Source organism: Leptonychotes weddellii, chromosome 8 (assembly GCF_054177405.1).
Source record: "Leptonychotes weddellii isolate Sample4059 chromosome 8, ASM5417740v2, whole genome shotgun sequence".
Lineage (NCBI taxonomy): Eukaryota > Metazoa > Chordata > Mammalia > Carnivora > Phocidae > Leptonychotes > Leptonychotes weddellii.
Window position 1 is genome coordinate 114,021,299 of NC_138376.1, and position 18,651 is coordinate 114,039,949.

General features: G+C 39.9%; 1 protein-coding gene across 1 annotated transcript in view; it reads left to right on the top strand.

Annotated features, from left to right (window-relative positions):
- Positions 1-16,191, top strand: part of SAMD5 (sterile alpha motif domain containing 5) — a 58,046-nt gene extending 41,855 nt beyond the window's left edge. The window contains exon 2 of the mRNA XM_081829118.1: positions 11,330-16,191. Within this exon, the coding sequence (XP_081685244.1) occupies positions 11,330-11,392 (63 nt within the window). The 3' untranslated portion in view covers positions 11,393-16,191. The remainder of the gene's footprint in view (positions 1-11,329) is intronic.
- The last annotated feature ends 2,460 nt before the right edge of the window (positions 16,192-18,651 follow it).

Sequence of the window (18,651 nt, forward strand, 5' to 3'; positions counted from 1 at the left end):
GTTGATCTTTTGCTTAGATGATCTGTCCATTTCAGTGAGGGAAGTGTTAAAGTCCCCCACTATTATTGTATTGTTGTCAATGTGTTTCTTTGCTTTTGTTATTAATTGCCTTATATAATTGGCTGCTCCCATGTTAGGGGCATAGATATTTACAATTTTTAGATCTTTTTGTTGGATAGAACCTTTAAGTAGGAGATAGTGTCCTTCCTCATCTCTTATTATAGTCTTTGGTTTAAAATCTAATTTGTCTGATAAAAGGATTGCCACTCCAGCTTTCTTTTGGTGTCCATTAGCATGGTAAATGGTTTTCCACTACCTCACTTTCAATCTGGGGGTGTCTTTGGGTCTAAAATGAGTCTCTTGCAGACAGCATATTGATGGGTCTTGTTTTTTTATCCAGTCTGATACCTTGTGTCTTTTGATTGGGGCATTTAGCCCATTTACATTCAGGGTAACTATTGAAAGATATGAATTTAGTGCCATTGTATTGCCTGTAAGGTGACTGTTACTGTATATTGTTTCTGTTCCTTTCTGGTCTATGTTACTTTTAGGCTCTCTCTTTGCTTAGAGGACCCCTTTCAATATTTCTTGTAGGACTGGTTTCGTGTTTACAAATTCCTTTAGTTTTTGTTTGTCCTGGAAGCTTTTTATCTCTCTTTCTCTTTTCAATGACAGCCTAGCTGGATATAGTATTCTTGGCTGCTTGTTTAGTGCTCTGAATATATCATGCCAGTCCTTTCTGGCCTGCCAGGTCTCTGTGGATAGGTCTGTTGCCAATCTAATATTTCTACCATTGTAGGTCAAAGATCTCTTCTCCCATGCTGCTTTCAGGATTTTCTCTTTGTCTCTGAGACTCGTAAGTTTTACTATTAGATGTCGGGGTATTGACCTATTTTTATTGATTTTGAGGGGGGTCTCTGTGCCTCCTGGATTTTGATGCCTGTTTCCTTCCCCAAATTAGGGAAGTTCTCTGCTATAATTTGCTCCAATATACCTTCTGACCCTCTCTCTCTTTCTTCTTCTTCTGGGATCCCAATTATTCTAATATTGTTTCTAATATATTGTTTCATCTTATGGTATCACTTATCTCTCGAAGTCTGCCCTTGTGATCCAGTAGTTGTTTATCTCTTTTTCTCAGCTTCTTTATGGAAGACCATCATTTGGTCTTCTATGTCACTAATTCTCTCTTCTGCCTCATTTATCCTAGCAGTTAGAGCCTCCATTTTTGATTGCACCTCATTAATAGCCTTTTTGATTTCGACTTGGTTAGATTTTAGTTCTTTTATTTCTCCAGAAAGGGTTTCTCTAATATCTTCCATGCTTCTTTCAAGCCCAGCTAGTATCTTTAAAATTGTCATTCTGAACTCTAGTTCTGACATCTTACTAATGTCTGTATTGATTAGGTCCCTGGCAGTCGGTACTGCCTCTTGTTCTTTTTTTTTGAGGTGATTTTTTCCGTCTTGTCATTTTGTCCAGAGGAGAATAGATGAATCAGAGAACAAAATGCTAACAGGGTAACAATGACCCCAGAAAAATATACACTAAACAAATCAGAAGAGACCCGAAACTGGGGGAGAAGAAAGAGAAAGAAAGAAAAAAGAAAAGAAAAAAGAAAAAAAAGGATATGATCAATGTGATCAGGCTGGTGAATAGATCAGTGCCACACACTAGATTTTGGGCATATTTTGGTCTGTTAGAAGAAAGTGCCTCCCAAAATTTTAAAGAAAGAAAAGCTTATATATGTACAAAAATAAGGGTAAATATGATGAAGGGATGGAATATGACTGTAAAGATCAAAGATGAAAATTATAAAAGATTTTATAAAAGGAATTGATAAGAAGTTGGTTGAAAAAAGAAAGAAGAGAAATTAAAAAAAAAAAGAGAGAGAGAATGTGATAAGGCAGGAGACTAGAACAAAGCCACACCCTAGAGATTTAGGGTATATTTTGGTAAGTTATAAGAAACTCTATCCCAAAATTTTAAAGAGGGAACAACTTATATATATACCAAAAATAAGGTTAACTACAATGAAGGGATAGAATATGACTCTTCCAGAAAGTGGTCACTTTTCTGTTCAGAGAGTTGCTGCTATTCTTTTCTTTGATCTCCTGTTGAGTTCGTAGGTGTTTAGAATGGTTTGATCCCTATCTAGCTGAATTCCTGGGACCAGACGAAATTTAGGTCTCCTACTTCGCCGCCATCTTGCTCTCCTCCTCCTCAATGGTTTTTTAAATTGCAAATGGATCCTAGAACCAAATGTTCTGAGAACTGCTAATATAGAATATTGTAGTGTTTTCCAGCTAAAGAGTTCTGAGCTGTCAGAGGAGTCAAAAGTCTTGTAGGTTAGGAATAGTGATTGTTTCATCATATATCTTTAAATGTATTGATGAGGGGCACCTGGGGGGCTCAGTCGGTTAACTGTCCGCCTTTGGCTCAGGTCATAATCCTGGGGCCCTGGGATTGAGCCCCACATCGGGCTCCACGCTTGGCGGGAAGCCTGCTTCTCCCTCTCCCTCTCTCTCTGCTTGTATTCCCTCTCTCACTATGTCTCTCTCTGTAAAATAAATAAAATCTTTAAAAAAAATGTATTGATGAAAATTATTTAACTATCTTTCCCTTTAAATGAAAACCTCGTAGAGATCAAATATGCTTACCTTGCACATTAAATTCTCATTCATCAATAACTGATATCAAAACAGAAAAACATGGGCAATTATATTCAATTTGAACTTACTAGAATTACAAATATCCACATACATAGTGTGTAATTAGTAGAGAAATGGTTGCAAATAGCCACTGAAACCTTCTCTTGTCCTGTAATTTAAAGCAAATCATAAATATTCAAATAAATAATAAAAAAGTCTTGGACATTAAGCAAAAGGAAAGCAACCATTTCAAATTCTGATTATTTTCTATTTTTGATGCTGTAGCAAACAATGGTTAAATCTCAGTCTGCTCTTTAATATATACGGAGTCCATGTATAAACACGGTGTATAGTTTTTAATGTATTTTTTGTAAGTCCTATTTTTCTTACATAATTAATTTAAATACTTTGCATCATTTATTTAACATGAAGAAGTAAAATTTTCCTTATATATTATGAATGACATTAAATATAACATCTAAGTAAGCAATCTGCACAGCGTTTAATATTCTGAATAAAAATACCTTTTGCCTAAAGTCACATTTGCATGTAATGCCAAAAACAATGAAGTGATTAAGAATATTCCTGAGAACATTTGAGAAATTATGTATTTCTGCAAAAGGGTTCTCTATTAGTTTCTGAGAACTGCTTTGAAGTGCCAGAAACAGAGTGGCTTAAATCAACAGAAGTTTATTCTCTCATTGTTCTGGAGTCCAGAAGAATGACATCAAGGTCATGGTGGGGCCATGCTCCCTGCAAAGCCTCTAGGAGAGAATCCGTCCTCACCCTTTCTGGCTTCAGGTGGCTCCTGGCATGACTTGGTTTATGGCTGCGGAAGTCTGTTCTCTGCCTCTATCTTCACATGAGCTTCTCCTCTGATGTCACTCTGTGTACTATCCTCATCTTAAAAGGACACAGTGACTGGATGTAGGGTCCACCTTAAATCCAGGATGATTATATCTTGCGAGCCTGAACTTTCTGTAGAGGCCATATTTCTCAGTTCATGGTCTGAGTGATGTGAACTTTGGGGAACACTATTCATTTATTACACATTCCTAATCAAAAGTGATGGGGAGTTCGGACATACTTTGATAAGGGGAGGCTTTGCTGTTGGACAGACCCCATCTGCCACCAATGAGCCTTTTGACCCTGCCAGGTTATCTACACTTTAAAGCCTCAGATTCCTCATCTATAAAACTGGGTCCATGTTAGGCATCACATTGGCTTATGATGAGAAGTAATGGAGATCATGCCTAATGTTCTCAGCACAGTGCCTGGCACGGAGGAAAGTCACTTAATAAATATTAGTAGTTGCTCACTGTTGCCAGGACAGGAAGGTAATAATAATCATAGTATTTACTATAAACATACTGTTAAGGGCAACTATATTGGTGTTAATTGTAAAAGGGTTAGCAGATTATAGCTAATGGTGTCTTCAAAGACCATCAGTACATAATCATGGATGATTTTACTGTGACATGGTAGATGAGAGAGAGAGAGAGAGACAGGAGAGAGAGACAGAGAGATGAGAACCCTTAAAAGAGCAGCTCTTGAATTTGGTTAGAGACAGATATTACTGTAGACTGAATATGTTCTCCAAAATTCCTGTGCTGAAACCTAATAACCAGTATGATGGTATTTGGAGGTGGGGCCTTTGGGAGGTCGTTGGGTGATGAGGGTAAAGCACCTATGATGGGATGGGTGCCTTTATAAAAGGTCCCCCATAAAGTTCCCTCACCCCTTCTGCCATGTGAGGCCATGGCAAGAAGATGGTGTCTGTGAACCAAGAAGAGGGACTTCACCAGATACTGAATCTGTGGACGCCTTGCTCTTGCACTTTCTAGCCTCCAGAAGTGTGAGAAATTTCTTTTGTTTATGAACTACCCAGTCTCTGGTATTCTGTCCTATCGGCCCACTCGGACTGAAACAGTCATCAACAGGACTTTCATCAAGAGACCCACCAAAGGGGCGACTGGGTGACTTAGTCAGCTAAGCGTCTGCTTTCAGCTCAGGTCATGATCCTGGGGTCCTGGAATCCAGGCCCGCTTCGGGCTCCCTGCTCAGCGGGGAGCCTGCTTCTCCTTCTTCCTCTGCCTGCCGCTCCCCCTGCTTGTGTTCTCCCCCCCTTTCTCTCTCTCTGTCAAATAAATAAATAAAATCTAAAAAAAAAAGACCCACCAAATGTGTTTGGAAGGGCTGCACTGGAGGACAGAACGCTGATATTCAGCACATTCTAGCATTTATCCTTATTTCTGTTCTGGATTTGTATCACTCATTTCTAGGCCTGTGTCTTGATCACTATTTGGGGTGATATTTGGAGACTTTGAAGCATAAACAGAAAAATTCTAAAAGCCTGTTTTACTCTAATTCCATATATAGTCCAATCCCGCTGAGCCTGCCCTCCTGCAGCTATCATGCTGACCCTGGTGGCTGTCTCCGACTTCTCCCCTCTCCTTACAGCCCTACCCTTGCCCCCTCACCCCTTGCTCCTCAGATAGCCTTGGCTTGGTCCTTCCTGAGAACTAGTAGTCCATCTGCACGTGAGCGCCTTCCCTTGCTGTCCTTCCCATCAGAATGTACTGGCATCTTTGCCCATCTGTTCTTTCCCTCTATTTCTTTTTTTTTTTTTTTTTTTAAAGATTTTATTTATTTATTTGAGACAGAGAATGAGATAGAGCATGAGAGGGTCAGAGGGAGAAGCAGACTCCCTGCCGAGCAGGGAGCCCGATGTGGGACTCGATCCCGGGACTCCAGGATCATGACCTGAGCCGAAGGCAGTCGCTTAACCAACTGAGCCACCCAGGCGCCCCCTTTCCCTCTATTTCTGATGAGTGACCCCTCTCCCCTCTAAGACTAATCCCTCCCCTGGGTATCTACTCTTATCCCAAGTAATAATTTTGATCCATAATTATCCTTTTGTTTTCGGGCATTTGGTCTCTCTCCATGGAATCCTTCTACTCAGTCTGTAAATATGCCTAAGCTCCCTCTTTGTTCTTAAAAACACTGTCCCCTCCAGCCACCATTTCTCCTTCTTTAACTGTACTAGTCAACCTCTTCAAAGTGCAGTGACCTAGCCCCAGCTGCATGTTGTGATAGCTGTTAATGATTATAAAATTATTGAAAGAACAATACAGAACTCCCAATAGTTTAATCTTGATAATTTCTTCCTGGTAGAGATAAGATGTGGCTCCATCTCTAAGCAGTGAGGAGGTCTAGAGCCTCTGCACTTCGTCTCTGGGGCATGCTACCACCCTGCAGACCACAACCCTGGGGGTTGTTCTCAGTGTGGGAATTTAGCATATTCAGAATATTCAGTGATGAGTCTCACAAAGTGCTTTTAAGAAATTGGGAATTTGGGCACCTGGGTGGCTCAGATGGTTAAGCATCTGCCTTCGGCTCAGGTCATGATCCCGGGGTCCTGGGATCGAGTCCCGCATCGGGCTCTCTGCTCCTTGGGAGCCTGCTTCTCCCTCTGCCTCTCTCTCTCTCTCTGTCTCTCATGAATAAATAAATAAAAATCTTTAAAAAAAAAAAAAAGAAAGAAATTGGGAATTTACGTAGCTGTTCTGTTGGAAAAATTATAAAATCGGTAATGCCCTGAGGATAGGATAAACAAAGACACTTTTGTGTTTTAACCTCTGAATTTGTTCCTGAGAGTTTGCTGACTAATAAGCAGGTAAGAAAATTTCAAGCCTCTCTGGCATACTTCCCATTTGCTGAAAACCTGCGGATAAGTCCTGAGTGAAGTTTAGAACCCATGTGGGTCCAGTGGAGGAAGTGAGAAGCATGCTTCTGCAGTTTATTGTATCCCACGGAATTTTTTCCAGGGGCTAGATGGTAAATCGGTTCTTCGCAAGGACACACCACAGATGAAGACAGACAGGAGAACTGTACAGAAGAGTTTATATAGCATTTGGGTGTTGGTGTTTAAAGTCAAAAAAAGAAAATATACGTAGATCATTTTCGAGTAGGTCAAACATTTTTTTCGTCTTGGACAAAAGTCCCTGGGAAATCTGCCCTTTAAGACTCCTTTAGCAGAAAAAGGACATGGATGGCAGCTAATTTTATAACATCAGAGTGCATCCTCTAGCTTATTGGGGTCTGGGAGGCAGCCTTGGCCTTCCCTAAGGGACCCTCAGAAGCCTTTTGAGGAACTGAAAGGTGACCGTTAAGATTCATACTGGTAGAGTGGATATATATTGAAAAGTTTTTCTCTGTTGGATAGGCAAAGGAAAATATACTCCCAGCTGACTTGCTAGACTAATATTTTCCAATAGGAACTTATTTTACTGAGAAATTATATGTAAAAATTATACTGTGGATGATTCCATCAATCAGCAGTAGTAGTGTATGCAACTATGTGTGTGTGTGTGTGTATGTGCATGTGTGTGTGTGTGTGTGTGTGTGTATTCCCACTGGAGATACAAAGAAGTATGAAATGTGGTTTCTGCCCTTGGAGAAGTTTACAGTTAAAATGAGGCTGAATTTAAGCCCCCTCTCTCTAAAGGAAATTCTAACCTCTCTCTAAAGCAAATTCTAACCATTCCATAATGAGAGACAATGTGATGTGGCTGAATGTTGGTAAGCTTAGCTTGAGAAAGTCATGACCTAAAAAACCCTTTTTATCTTGTCACCAGACCACGCATAGATTCAGCTTCGTGCCCCTTGTGTCATCCGGAAGGAGAGAAGGTAGTATTTGTACCATGAAGAGATGTGGCTTTTCCCTATAAGACAGTTGTCTGCACCCCCACCCCCCATTTTAAGGAATTATGTGGGCTATTAATGTACACTCATTAGTTCTGTGTGTTTATCCCAGCAACCAAATGTAGAGATTTTCTGTCTCTTGATTCTATATCTGCAATGGAGCTATATCCTTTAGAATAATAACACAACAGAGAAATAATTTTTATATGGGGTAGCTTCCATATAACTCTGATTGTCTTTAATTAGGGGGGGAAATCACAAGCTAAAAAGAGTAACAGACTTGAAATCAGTTAAAACTCAGAATAATCAACTGAGAAAAAAATGTAATCTCATAAATCTTCATTTTTAACCACAGGACAAGAGTCTCTTTATTCATTCAATAACTTTTGCTGCCCCTCTCTGTTTCTCAGATTGGAACTGTAACATAGATGAGAATTGCCAAATATCTGTGAAATGACAAACTTTCCCCCTACCCTTCCCATTCCCCATAAGAGCCTAAAACAAATAAAACTGAGAAAGTCACAGTTCAGTTCAAGAATTAGATTTATGTGGCTCTAATGTAAGAACTCTGATTGAGACTGGTCTTGATCAAAGGCAGGTAGGGCGAGAATTAGGCCAACTAAGACACCTTTTTTTGGTTTGTTTCAGCAGTGTTTCCCTAGAAATAGGGAGATATAATTTGGCACATTACAAACAAATGACTGGCTTTCATTTTTCACATAGTAATAGCAAAACTCCAGGAGCATTAATAGAAACAAAAATATAACCTGCTATTTATTGTACCCGAGGTTGGCTTTCATGATTTTTGAGAAAGGACCAGAGTTGAGACAATGCCATGCATGATTTTTTTGTCAACCTAGCCCTGTCTCCAAAGAAGCCGATAGACACATATAAGCAGATTATTCTTTTTCTTGGTGTAGTGAAGAAAGAGTAGGCATATGCCAGATAATTTAGGGGGGAAGGGAAATACGAAAAAAGCGTGGTGGGGGGAGAGCAGCTCTGCGAAATGAGGCCAGACGGTGATGCCTGTGTGCTGTCCTCATCTTAAAAGGATACAGTGACTGGATGTAGGCGTTACAGCCGCTTTCTCCTTAAAGCTGGCCAGAACTTTAAAAGTCTGTTCATTTCTATTTGACACGAGGAGTGGGATCTCTCAGCAGGAGCAGGGATGCCACGATGCATGTCATCTGCCGGAGCAGGAAGCCGCGTTTGTAACGGGGAGCTCAGCGATGTTCCCTTGCGAGCGTGAAGGCACCCGTGTTGGGCTAAGCCTGGCTCTCCGTGACGGCTCTCGCGTCGGGAAACTCTCCGCGACCCAGCGGCGGCAATCCCGTTTGTCTGCCTCCTAGCTTCTCCCCCAAAGAACGGAAAATAGCAAACTGCAAGGCTGGGCTTGTTTAATGAATGTGATTTGTTTTTGTTGAACCAAAGGCACAGGAGGTTTCGGAGGCTGTCAGCGTGATGCTAGATTTGTGAATGATTCCGTGCTCCACATCTTGGAGGCGTTTAGTACGGAGGGTGCCTGAGCTTGCAGGTGATAACCTGTCCAAAGGCATTTTCTTTACTTTCAGAGGTTCCTTGAATAAAAATGACCTTTAAAAGGTAGGTGAGGCCATCTCTCTGACTTGCAGAGCTGTATCTAGCATGGGCAGGCATGTGAGAATCTTCCGTTCTAATAAGAATGTCCTCACGATGCGGCCTCCTCCTTCCCTCTGTGACTCTTCCTTGAGCCTGGCTGTGGTCCGCCCACCATCTCAGAAACCTGTAACGCTGTAACCTGAGGCACTTTCTGCTTTTTCAGTTTGAAATGCATTCTCTTGCACTATATAGTCAATATAGTTTTTGGTGGAATGCCTTTTCATTCATTCACCTGTTTCAGCATTAGAAACCAAACTGTCTTGGGGTGCTTGGGTGGCTCAGTGGGTGAAACCTCTGACTCTTGATTTTGGCTCAGGTCATGATCTCAGGGGTGTGGGATTGAGTACTGCATCAGGCTCTGCACTCAGTGTGGAGTCTCTCTCTCTCTCTCTCTCCCCCTCTTCCTCTGCCCCTCCCCTTGCTTGTATGCCCTTTCTGTTTCTCTCAAATAAATAAATAAATAGATAGATAAATAAATAAATCGTAAAAAAATAGTCTTACCTTCTTTATATTAGCGTGACTTCCCTCCTCTACAAACTTACCCACCAAAAAAGTTAGTTTGTCAAAACAGATTGAACATTACTTTTCCACAGTTTGTAACAGAAGGCGATTTTAATAGAGGCATTGGCTTAGATATGAGTTTATTCGAGGGACTATTTGCATTTAATAATTAGTGGTACAATATTATTATTTAGTAATATAGAAAAAAAAAAGGCCCAGAAAGAGCTTGATTCCCTGGAGAAAGAAACTTCCTGAACATGGATAGTAACACTTTTTCTCCATTTAGATGTAATTGTTGGATGATATTATCCAAACTAATTAATAGTGACACATTAGTTAACATATTGCCATCAGCAGGTGGCTATTTGAGCAGGGATGAAAATGGCATGTGCTAAAACAAATTGTTGTACCCTAGAGAAATGTGCAGAATTATTTTTTAAAAGAGTCTTTTAATGATGTGTGCAACATGATTTTTTTTTTTTTTTACTTAACACAGCTTTGAGAGATGAAACTGGGGGTAAGGCTGGAGAGATAGAGACTGAGAAAAACAAAATAAAAGACAACAAAATTGATTCAACCTTTACCAAAAGCTTTTTGAATTGATAAACAAAACAAAACAAGTCAACAGTTGAATCCAAGTGGCACAGTCGGTCTGTCAGATCAGAAATCACACAGAAGACTCGGGGGCCCTCCTTCTTCCTTTGCGCTGTCTCTCTTTCTTCCTCCCCTCTGTCTATTGTAGATCTGTCAGGGGATTTGGGGCAGACGGCGACGTATGGGCAGGAAACTGTAATCTGTAGCTGGCTTTCAGTTTCGGAGGCATCACTGTGACAACGAAGGGGTTAAAACTGTCAACACCTATCAGAGCTCGGCGATAATTAGTGTAATAGCAGTCCCAGAACATTGGCACAGATGACCACACCACAGTAGATGAATTCTACTGGGGTCCTGCTTCGTAGAGAATCCTTCATCTCTTCCAGCTCAGGCACAGCTATGTTTTTTAAATGCCTATGTGAAGAAAGCTACTGTTTGTGCATACGGGTGATTCTGGGTAAAGATGATTGTGAATCTTTTTTATTTCAGAAAGCGCTTTTTGAATTAGCACTTGCAGATACAAGTTGCATAGATCTGTACCCTCTGAGCACCAGATGGGTGGCCTGTAGAATGTCTCCAAGTGTGTTGACTGTTACTCTGTTATGAAGGATGCTCAAGGGTGGTAGGGAGTGGTGTGATTTAGGGAGACAAACTGTTGCAAGATATATTTTCATTAATTTTTTTTTTTTTTTACTTGTTCTTACAAGAAACTAAAAGGAAAAACAGAACGTTTTTAAACAAGACAGGCTGGAGAAGAATAAAATACATTTTCATTTAGTAGCTTCAAGGAAAAAATGGATAGATAAAAAGCAGAGACTTAAAGGTATTTTTTCAGGGACACCTGGGTGACTCAGTCGGTTAAACCTTCAGCTCAGGTCATGATCTCAGGGTCCTGGGATCGAGCCCCGCATCAGGCTCCTTCCTCAGCGGGGAGCCTGCTTCTCCCTCTGCCTGCCGCTCCCCCTGCTTGTTCTCTCTCTCTCTCTGACAAATAAATAAATAAAATCTTTTAAAAAGATATTTTTTTCAGAAGTCCATGTGGTAACCAGAAAAGGAAAATTGTGACTTAAAAATAGGAGCAGCAGTTGGTAGAGCATGTGACTCTTGATCTCAGGGTCGTGAATTCGAGCCCCACATTGGGAGTCGCGTTTACTTAAAAAAAAAAATAGGAGCAGGAATCCATGATGGACTAGGGGAAGAATGGGTAAAGGAGAACCTCAATAACCCCGATATGTTCAAATCCACAGGTCCCAATGGCTGGCATCCTAGAGTACTTAATGAATTGGCCGAAGTCATCACAGAACCGCTAGATATCATTTTTGAGAACTCGTGGAGGACTCATGAGGTGCCTGAAGACTGGAAATGGGCATATTTAGAACCTTCTTTCACAAAGGGAAATGGATGATGACCCTGGAAATACTCATCAGCTTAACTTTTTTCTTGGAAAAATTCTGGAATAATCAACTTAGTACACTGGGTAACTAACTTATAATAGCTAGAAATGAGGCAGTGAAACATCATACATAAAGAAGTACTGAGTCTGGTTTTGAGATCAGGTCTCATGCCTATTTTGGGGATCCTCCCCTCCATTCTCTGAATTCTTGATGAAAATAAATGAGGTTGGCTGAGGCATTTGGGTGATAACTAATTTTAAGTGTAATACAAGACAAAAAGCGGGTTTCTGGCATTAGCTCATCATTACATCATTTCCATATGAGCCTTTAACTTGAGAATTAGGAGCTTTAATTTAATATTTTAGGATACATCTTTTTTTTTTTTTTCACTTCATATGGGACCATGTTTTTATGGGCTGAGATATTTTATATAATTCTCTATAGAATAGTTTGGTGATGGAATTTCCTTATTTTAAGGTGCTTTCATAGTTATTTTGTATACGGGTAGGATCATAAAGCTGATGAATTTGAGGAACATCAGCAAGGGGAGAGAGTTTTTTCTAATTTCTCATGTTTAATTTAACCTGGCTGAAGTGTAGTGTTAGCACCAGGAAGGGTGTCTTGCTCTCACTGACAACTGAGCAAGATCTGCTGTGTAACTTGATCTCTAGTTTTTCTCACTCCCTGGGGACCGTCTTGGCCAGTGCTGTGCCGGATCCCACCTCCCCCCCCCCCCGCCAAGATTCTGATGTCAGGCCCGTGGGAGCAGGGAAGTTGGCAGTGGCACCGACCATTACAAACCTTACATAACCACAGCCCAAAAGGAGAGTAGGATAGAGTGGGGGAAGGAAATCAAGACACATCTGGAGTCTTTCTAATTCTTACTGTTCTTGCCTTTGGCTGCGGGTAGTTTTATTTCCTGCTTAGAAAATACAACCAAGTTGATGGGACCAAACACTTAACTGAAAGGAAATTATCAAAGAAGCTCCAAGTCTGCCACAGGCTTCGGGGGCAGGCAGCTTCTGAGAGCCCATGAGCCGTCAGTCCTGTTACAGAATCTTTTCTGCACTACTTGGAAGTACACAGGATCTGCTAAAGTTTGCCTCAGCATTGTGATGCTCAAGAGTAGGAAACTCTCAAAGGAAAAGCAGTTTACGTGCATTTTCTTCCTGGTGCATGCTGGTCCCCAGGTGAGCAGTTAAGGTCTCCAAGGGCAATTTTATTACAATACTGCTTTAAAAATCTAAGGTTTACATAGTTTATCTACTTCTAGAGATTAATTTCGATACTGTAAAATCAGTCTCATTCTTAAACGCAAATGCAAGGAAATTAAGCTTGTGAGCATGTATAAATTGTCCTTTAAACTATATGTAGCTTGCAGATAAGTAAGGATTAGACTCCAATCAACCTTTCATCATTTTTTTTTCCCCAAGTGAACCAGAGTCTTTCGAATTTCCAAGCTAGATTTTTCTTAAGGAGTGGGGGGTCTGGATAGATTACAGATCGAATTTATTGTGATAATAAATGGCTTCCTGTTCAAGACCTCATTTCCAGATGCAGCATCTGAGGCAGATTTATTTCACAGATGTGCATTTCCATGCATTTGTTGAACTGTTGCTAGAAAGAACCCAATGTCTGAAAAATCTATTATTTTCACCATTGACATTATAATGTAATCTACTGCAACCAAAAAAAAGGGACTCTGGTCATTTCAAGTTTTATTTTCTACTTGTGTAATGTCTAACTTCAGTTAGCTTGCTGAATTTAAATTTCTTGGTGTCTGCTATTGGAATTTGAAAATAATGATATCCTACTTAAGTTAAGAGTCACAATCTAGAATAGTGAGAAAGCCAAAGGACTTGAAAGACTTCTTACCTAAAGCCAGAGAGAGAAAGCTTTAAGCAGAGAGGTATTAAAGGAACCCCTAATTCTTTTGCATTAAATCAAGGTCAGGTAAGAGCTTAGAATATAAGAGAAAGGAAGTAGTCTTACCATGAATTGTATCTGAAGACAGTTACTCTTAGGATGAGTAGTTTTTTTATAGTATTCTAAAATTTTATCTAACATTCATAATATCCTTAATAGGTAAAGGTAAAGGAAGTAGCTAAGGAACAAGTATGTTATCAGAACTAGAGGAGTATCTTGATTTGTATTTCCTAGAACTTCAAGAGACATTAAGTAGAGACTTTTACTTCGTAACACTGAGGAATTTGGAGGAGTATAGCAAAATTTTTCTTCAGTTCGTCTTTTAACAAAATTTTGGGGGTGAGGAAAGAAAGATTTTCTTTACATAAAATATTTCTTGGATCAGGCAATGCAAGGGCTCCTTCCCACCAAGGGAATTGAAGCAAATCAGAATAGCTGTACTCAAGCAGTTTCTCAGTCCCAAGAAATTTACAGCATCTTGGTGGTGTGAAATCAATGACAAAAACAGTAAGCCTTGAGTCCTGGCTTCCGGATCTAAGTCCAAATTTTGGAATCATGTCGATTGCCTCTTCAGGTAGTGAATCTGTTTAGAACATAAGCTATAATGTAGCATGGGGAATGGTCTTGAACAGTTGTTGAACTCATCAAAAGCTTTTTATCCTTGCCCATGAAACGGGGAAAATGAATACTTCCTATAGTTCTGCATCAAACTACATCAAACAGCCACAGAGTTCTTGGCCTGGTGCTTGACACATAGTAGTGCCGCGCGCCTTCCTCCCTTCCCTTCTTTACCATGACCTTCTTTCTTTCCTCCTACATGAAAGAGATTACCTTAAAACTGACTAGAAAACTCAAGCATAAATTGACGTGTCTTTATTGCTGCCTTAAACCCACTAAATAAAGCCCCTTTGCTTTCTTTTAGAAAGGACAGAAAGGTTACAGTGGCCACTTTCAGCAGGAGTTGGCTAAATGTTTATTGGAAGGCAGCTATGCTCACCACTATACCAACGCTCTAAATGTTTATTGATTGAATGAAAGGAATGTGATTTTTAAAAACAATGAGCAAATGTGTAAAGCCAGCACTTTTCAAGGCTGGGGAAATAGTCGCATAGATACATATGAAGGTATTTCTTCAACTTTCTTCTTTCTTACAGCTTTAGATTGATAAAACTTGGTGTACAAATTAGTGAGTAGCATATGTGCATTTTCATCGGATTTTATGACTGTGATTTACAAATTAGGAGTGCAAGTCGGCATTCCCGCATAGGTTCTTCTGCAATAAATCCAGCCAAGATACCAAGCGGATGATGGTGGATCAGCAAACTTTTCTATGTGAAGAGAAACCAGATGTACCAGTGACTAGGAAGCACCTGCCAGAAAACTGAGATGAGCATATCTGGATTGTTCTCTGTGAAGAGTCGAGCACCGTAAACAGGTTCCTTGCGTGGGCATTGAAGAATAACAAAAAGAGAGGTTAAAGAGAATTACATTTTTAGACAAAATATTTGATTCATAAAACTTTTTACATGTAATATTAAATTAGGTATCAAAACACCATGTTCAGGCAGGTAGAAGATTTCTGAATTTCAAGTAAATAAAGGATAAAGAATAGAATAATATGTCCAGAGACATATACAAGACATGAGCAAGAATCTGACGAAATTGCCAGTTCTCTGTTCAGACCAAGGGCCAAGTTCAGGGGATGCTTAGAAGTCAGCTGACAACTTGTGCTTTGAATAAAGCTATACTAGATGCTATATGAAACAAAGTAAGTTGTGCAGAGCAAAGCAAATCAGCTAGGTTTTCTCTTCTAGAATCTTCTAACTTTACTCTTAGCAGTCTCTGTGGTCATCAGTTAGATATTCCTACATCATATGTTTTACACTATTAGATTCTTTGGAAAATACTCTTTAGCTTCATATTATTAATCTCTAAGAATATAAAATCAAATTTCTACTCCAGGATCACTGTTTTAGATATGTCCGTGAAAGGCAAACAAAACAAAGCAAAACAAAACAAAACAAAAAACCCACAGTAGTTCAGAAAAATGAATAACATAACTTTCTTTCTTTTTGCTTACCAACACAGAAATTTTCCTTTAAGTTGTTTAAATGCCTGCAATGACGTTTTGTTTTTTTTATTGTTGCTGTTAAAAGATAACTTTTAGAGGAAAATGGGAGGTTAAATTCCACATTAAGAGCTGGGTGGTATTTTTTTTTGACAATTTGGCCAGCATTTCTTCCATTGGAACAAAAGAAAGTCAACTTTTCAGCATTAAGATGAGATGTGTCTTTTATAGAAGCATTCTGTATCATGCCCTTTGTCTGATGAATTTTCCTTTATTGCTCCAAAAATAAAATGCTGAATTGAATATCTTGAGGGCAAAGTGGTATAGTAATTGGGGCAAATGGTAGAAATTCTATTGCAGTTGTTTCCCTGTTCTCTAAGCTTGAGACTATTCTGAGATACTCTTTGGGTTCCTAAAGTCATCATTAATGGAAAAGTTCTGCCTCACAGAGACATGTGCATAGGTCCAAATAATTAACATGTGTACATCTAAGTAGCCGAGCACAGATTCATTCTAAATAAAAGCTGCAGTTTGGTTTTTTGTAAATGTAATTGCAACTGACACCTTTCTCCCTCCCCTTTCATTAATTGTTTTTAAAAGGGACTATATGAGAAGGCTCTATTAAAAGCTTACTTGGAACAGCATTACGAACATCGTACTCCCATGCAGCGCTGTGATTTGCAAACATATGTCCACTCTTCAATAAATGTTACGGCTTTCACAGCGGTTCCACCTTGGCCTCTTTTGTGATCGTTTTCCATTCCGATGAATGGCATAGAGTATGTGTGTTGTTTAAATTGACGATGTATAAATGTTTATAGTAATGGAGCATTATGGTTAACATGGGAAATCAGAGTTCCAACTTGAAAGAAAGGAGAAGGCAAGGCTCCCCACACTCCATGCAAAATGCAAATAAATCATTACGATGTGTGCTTGGATGCTTTCATGTGATTGTTACATGTGTATGTTGTGGCTTTCTCCTCTCCAGCCCACCCCACTTCTGACTAAAAAGTCCTCCCGAGGGTGATAGGCTGTAATTTTGTGCCAGTAATTGCTGCTCGCCAGAGCGGGAGGTGGGGGTGGTGAGATATATTAGGTGATAGGCGGGGTCACATGTGGAGTTTCTGCCGTGGCTCCCACAGCCTTGAATATCCATCACTCAAATGTGGTTGTGATTTGTCTACAGATAAGCGGCATCTCAGGGGTCACTAGATCTGGAATCTACTGGATTCACATGCTGGCCTCACCGCTTTCTGGCTTCTGGACCGTGAGCAAAGGGAATAAATAAATATTGACCTTAGCACAATAATTAGCCCAGGCTAATCAGCCCCCCAAAATTAATTCAAAACAGTTTTGTAGTAATGTTGCGGGTTCTGCATAACTGGCATCTCGTATGATATGTTTGGTGATGACGAAAGGTTGTTTTTACTCTCACCGAATTCAAGGTGAGCAGAACATAAATTTAAAGCAAGAAAGATGTAGAGTAAATATTAGGAAAAAATATGTACAAATGAGGATTTTAGAAGTAAAAAGGTACCCTGGGAAACATAATCTGATTCAGAAATTGTGTAGTTAAGACACTGAGCGGCCAAGAGTTTGTGGCATGCCCACAATCACACGCTGGATTGTGACAGACTCTCTAAATCCCGGCTTTTTGTCTCAGATTCTAGAAAGTATACCGAACGGGATTTGTGGCATTTTTCAAAAGAGACCCATCTTTCTGGTCCGGCCTTAATTTCAACTTAGATCCATGGTTTTCGAGTCACAGCCTCAGAAGGCTGATTCATACCCTGAAACTCCAAGCAGCCCCGGGGGCTCTGCACGAGCCCACAGACACGATGAAAACCTCAGCTTTCAGCCTGGAGATCTGATGCTTCAAGTCTTCCTTGATCTATCAAGCATATTTAGAAAAGTCAATGATATTGGCAGGCAGCACTAAAATGTATTTTTTAAAATGGGGAGTTGCATGCATGAAGTAGAGAAAGGAGTATTTGATAAGGAATGGGATGGTTTATATCATTAATAAAATCACTTCACATAAGGCAGCTTTTAAAGTCTTTCATCTGAATCTGGAAAATGAATACCTTCCAGTCTCATTCCAGACCATATGCTGCTCCACTGAGGATTTTTTAATTTTAAAAGAGGACTCTTGAACAATTTTAAATGAAAAACTTAACCTTTTCCCCCTCCTAGAGTTACCCTGAGGACAGAGTGTATTCGTGTAATTATGGACACTTTTTTGGCCAACCTCCTCCACTTTAAAATATCTCCATGTACCATTAACAAGATGTCTGCATAATGTCATCTATTTCCCTGTTGAATAATGAGCACCGATTGCGAACTGTATATAGTCAGAGTGCATTCTTTCACATCCGTTGAGCTCCATCAATTTAACTTCAACTTTGGAAATTAATCAATCTACATAACCACCTTTATAAAAATAGCCATTCTGAGTGAAGAGTATACATTTAATTTTTTTTTTTTTTTTAGTATACATTTAATTTTTTCTAAAGTCTGACCTATAAATCAGAAGCCCTCAAGGCAGGCTCGGCTTTTCTGGTGAGTAGCTGTCTGGTCATGCACTTTTACACCTTCGGGGCTGTCCTGTTTGTGAATGTGACCAGTGCACAGCATTGTCTAGACACACCCGGGAAAGGCTTGGGCAACCAAATCTGAGTAACTTCACCTTCTCCAGAAGAAAATCACAGAGTGCTACGGTCTGGTTTTTACTGTGACTCACACGAGGCCCTGAGCCCATGTGGTTTGCCCCCACTCATTTGGTTCCCCACTTAGTCCTTCCCTAATTCCTGGTGCATTTTCTGACACATTGCAGGCACTCTGTAATATTGTCGAATGAGTGAAGGACTAAGTGAACTTTCTCACATGCCTGAGGAAGCCGAACCCTGAAGTTGTGTGAGTTGGTTCTAGCAGGGCATTTCCTGGTTTCAGAGAACCCGGAGGAATGCTGTGGCCTTTCTGTTTGTGCTTTTCATCTCAAAACCCTGCCAACCAGGTTTCTCTTGATCAGAATATCACCTTGGGACATGGTTGTGTTGTTAGTCAGGTCCTCTGACTTTTCTGTTGTCTTTCGTATAAAACTATAAATGCAAATAATTTATAAAATAAAAGTTTACATACTCATGTAGGTTTTCTTTTACAGGATTGTGTTAAATGTAATTTG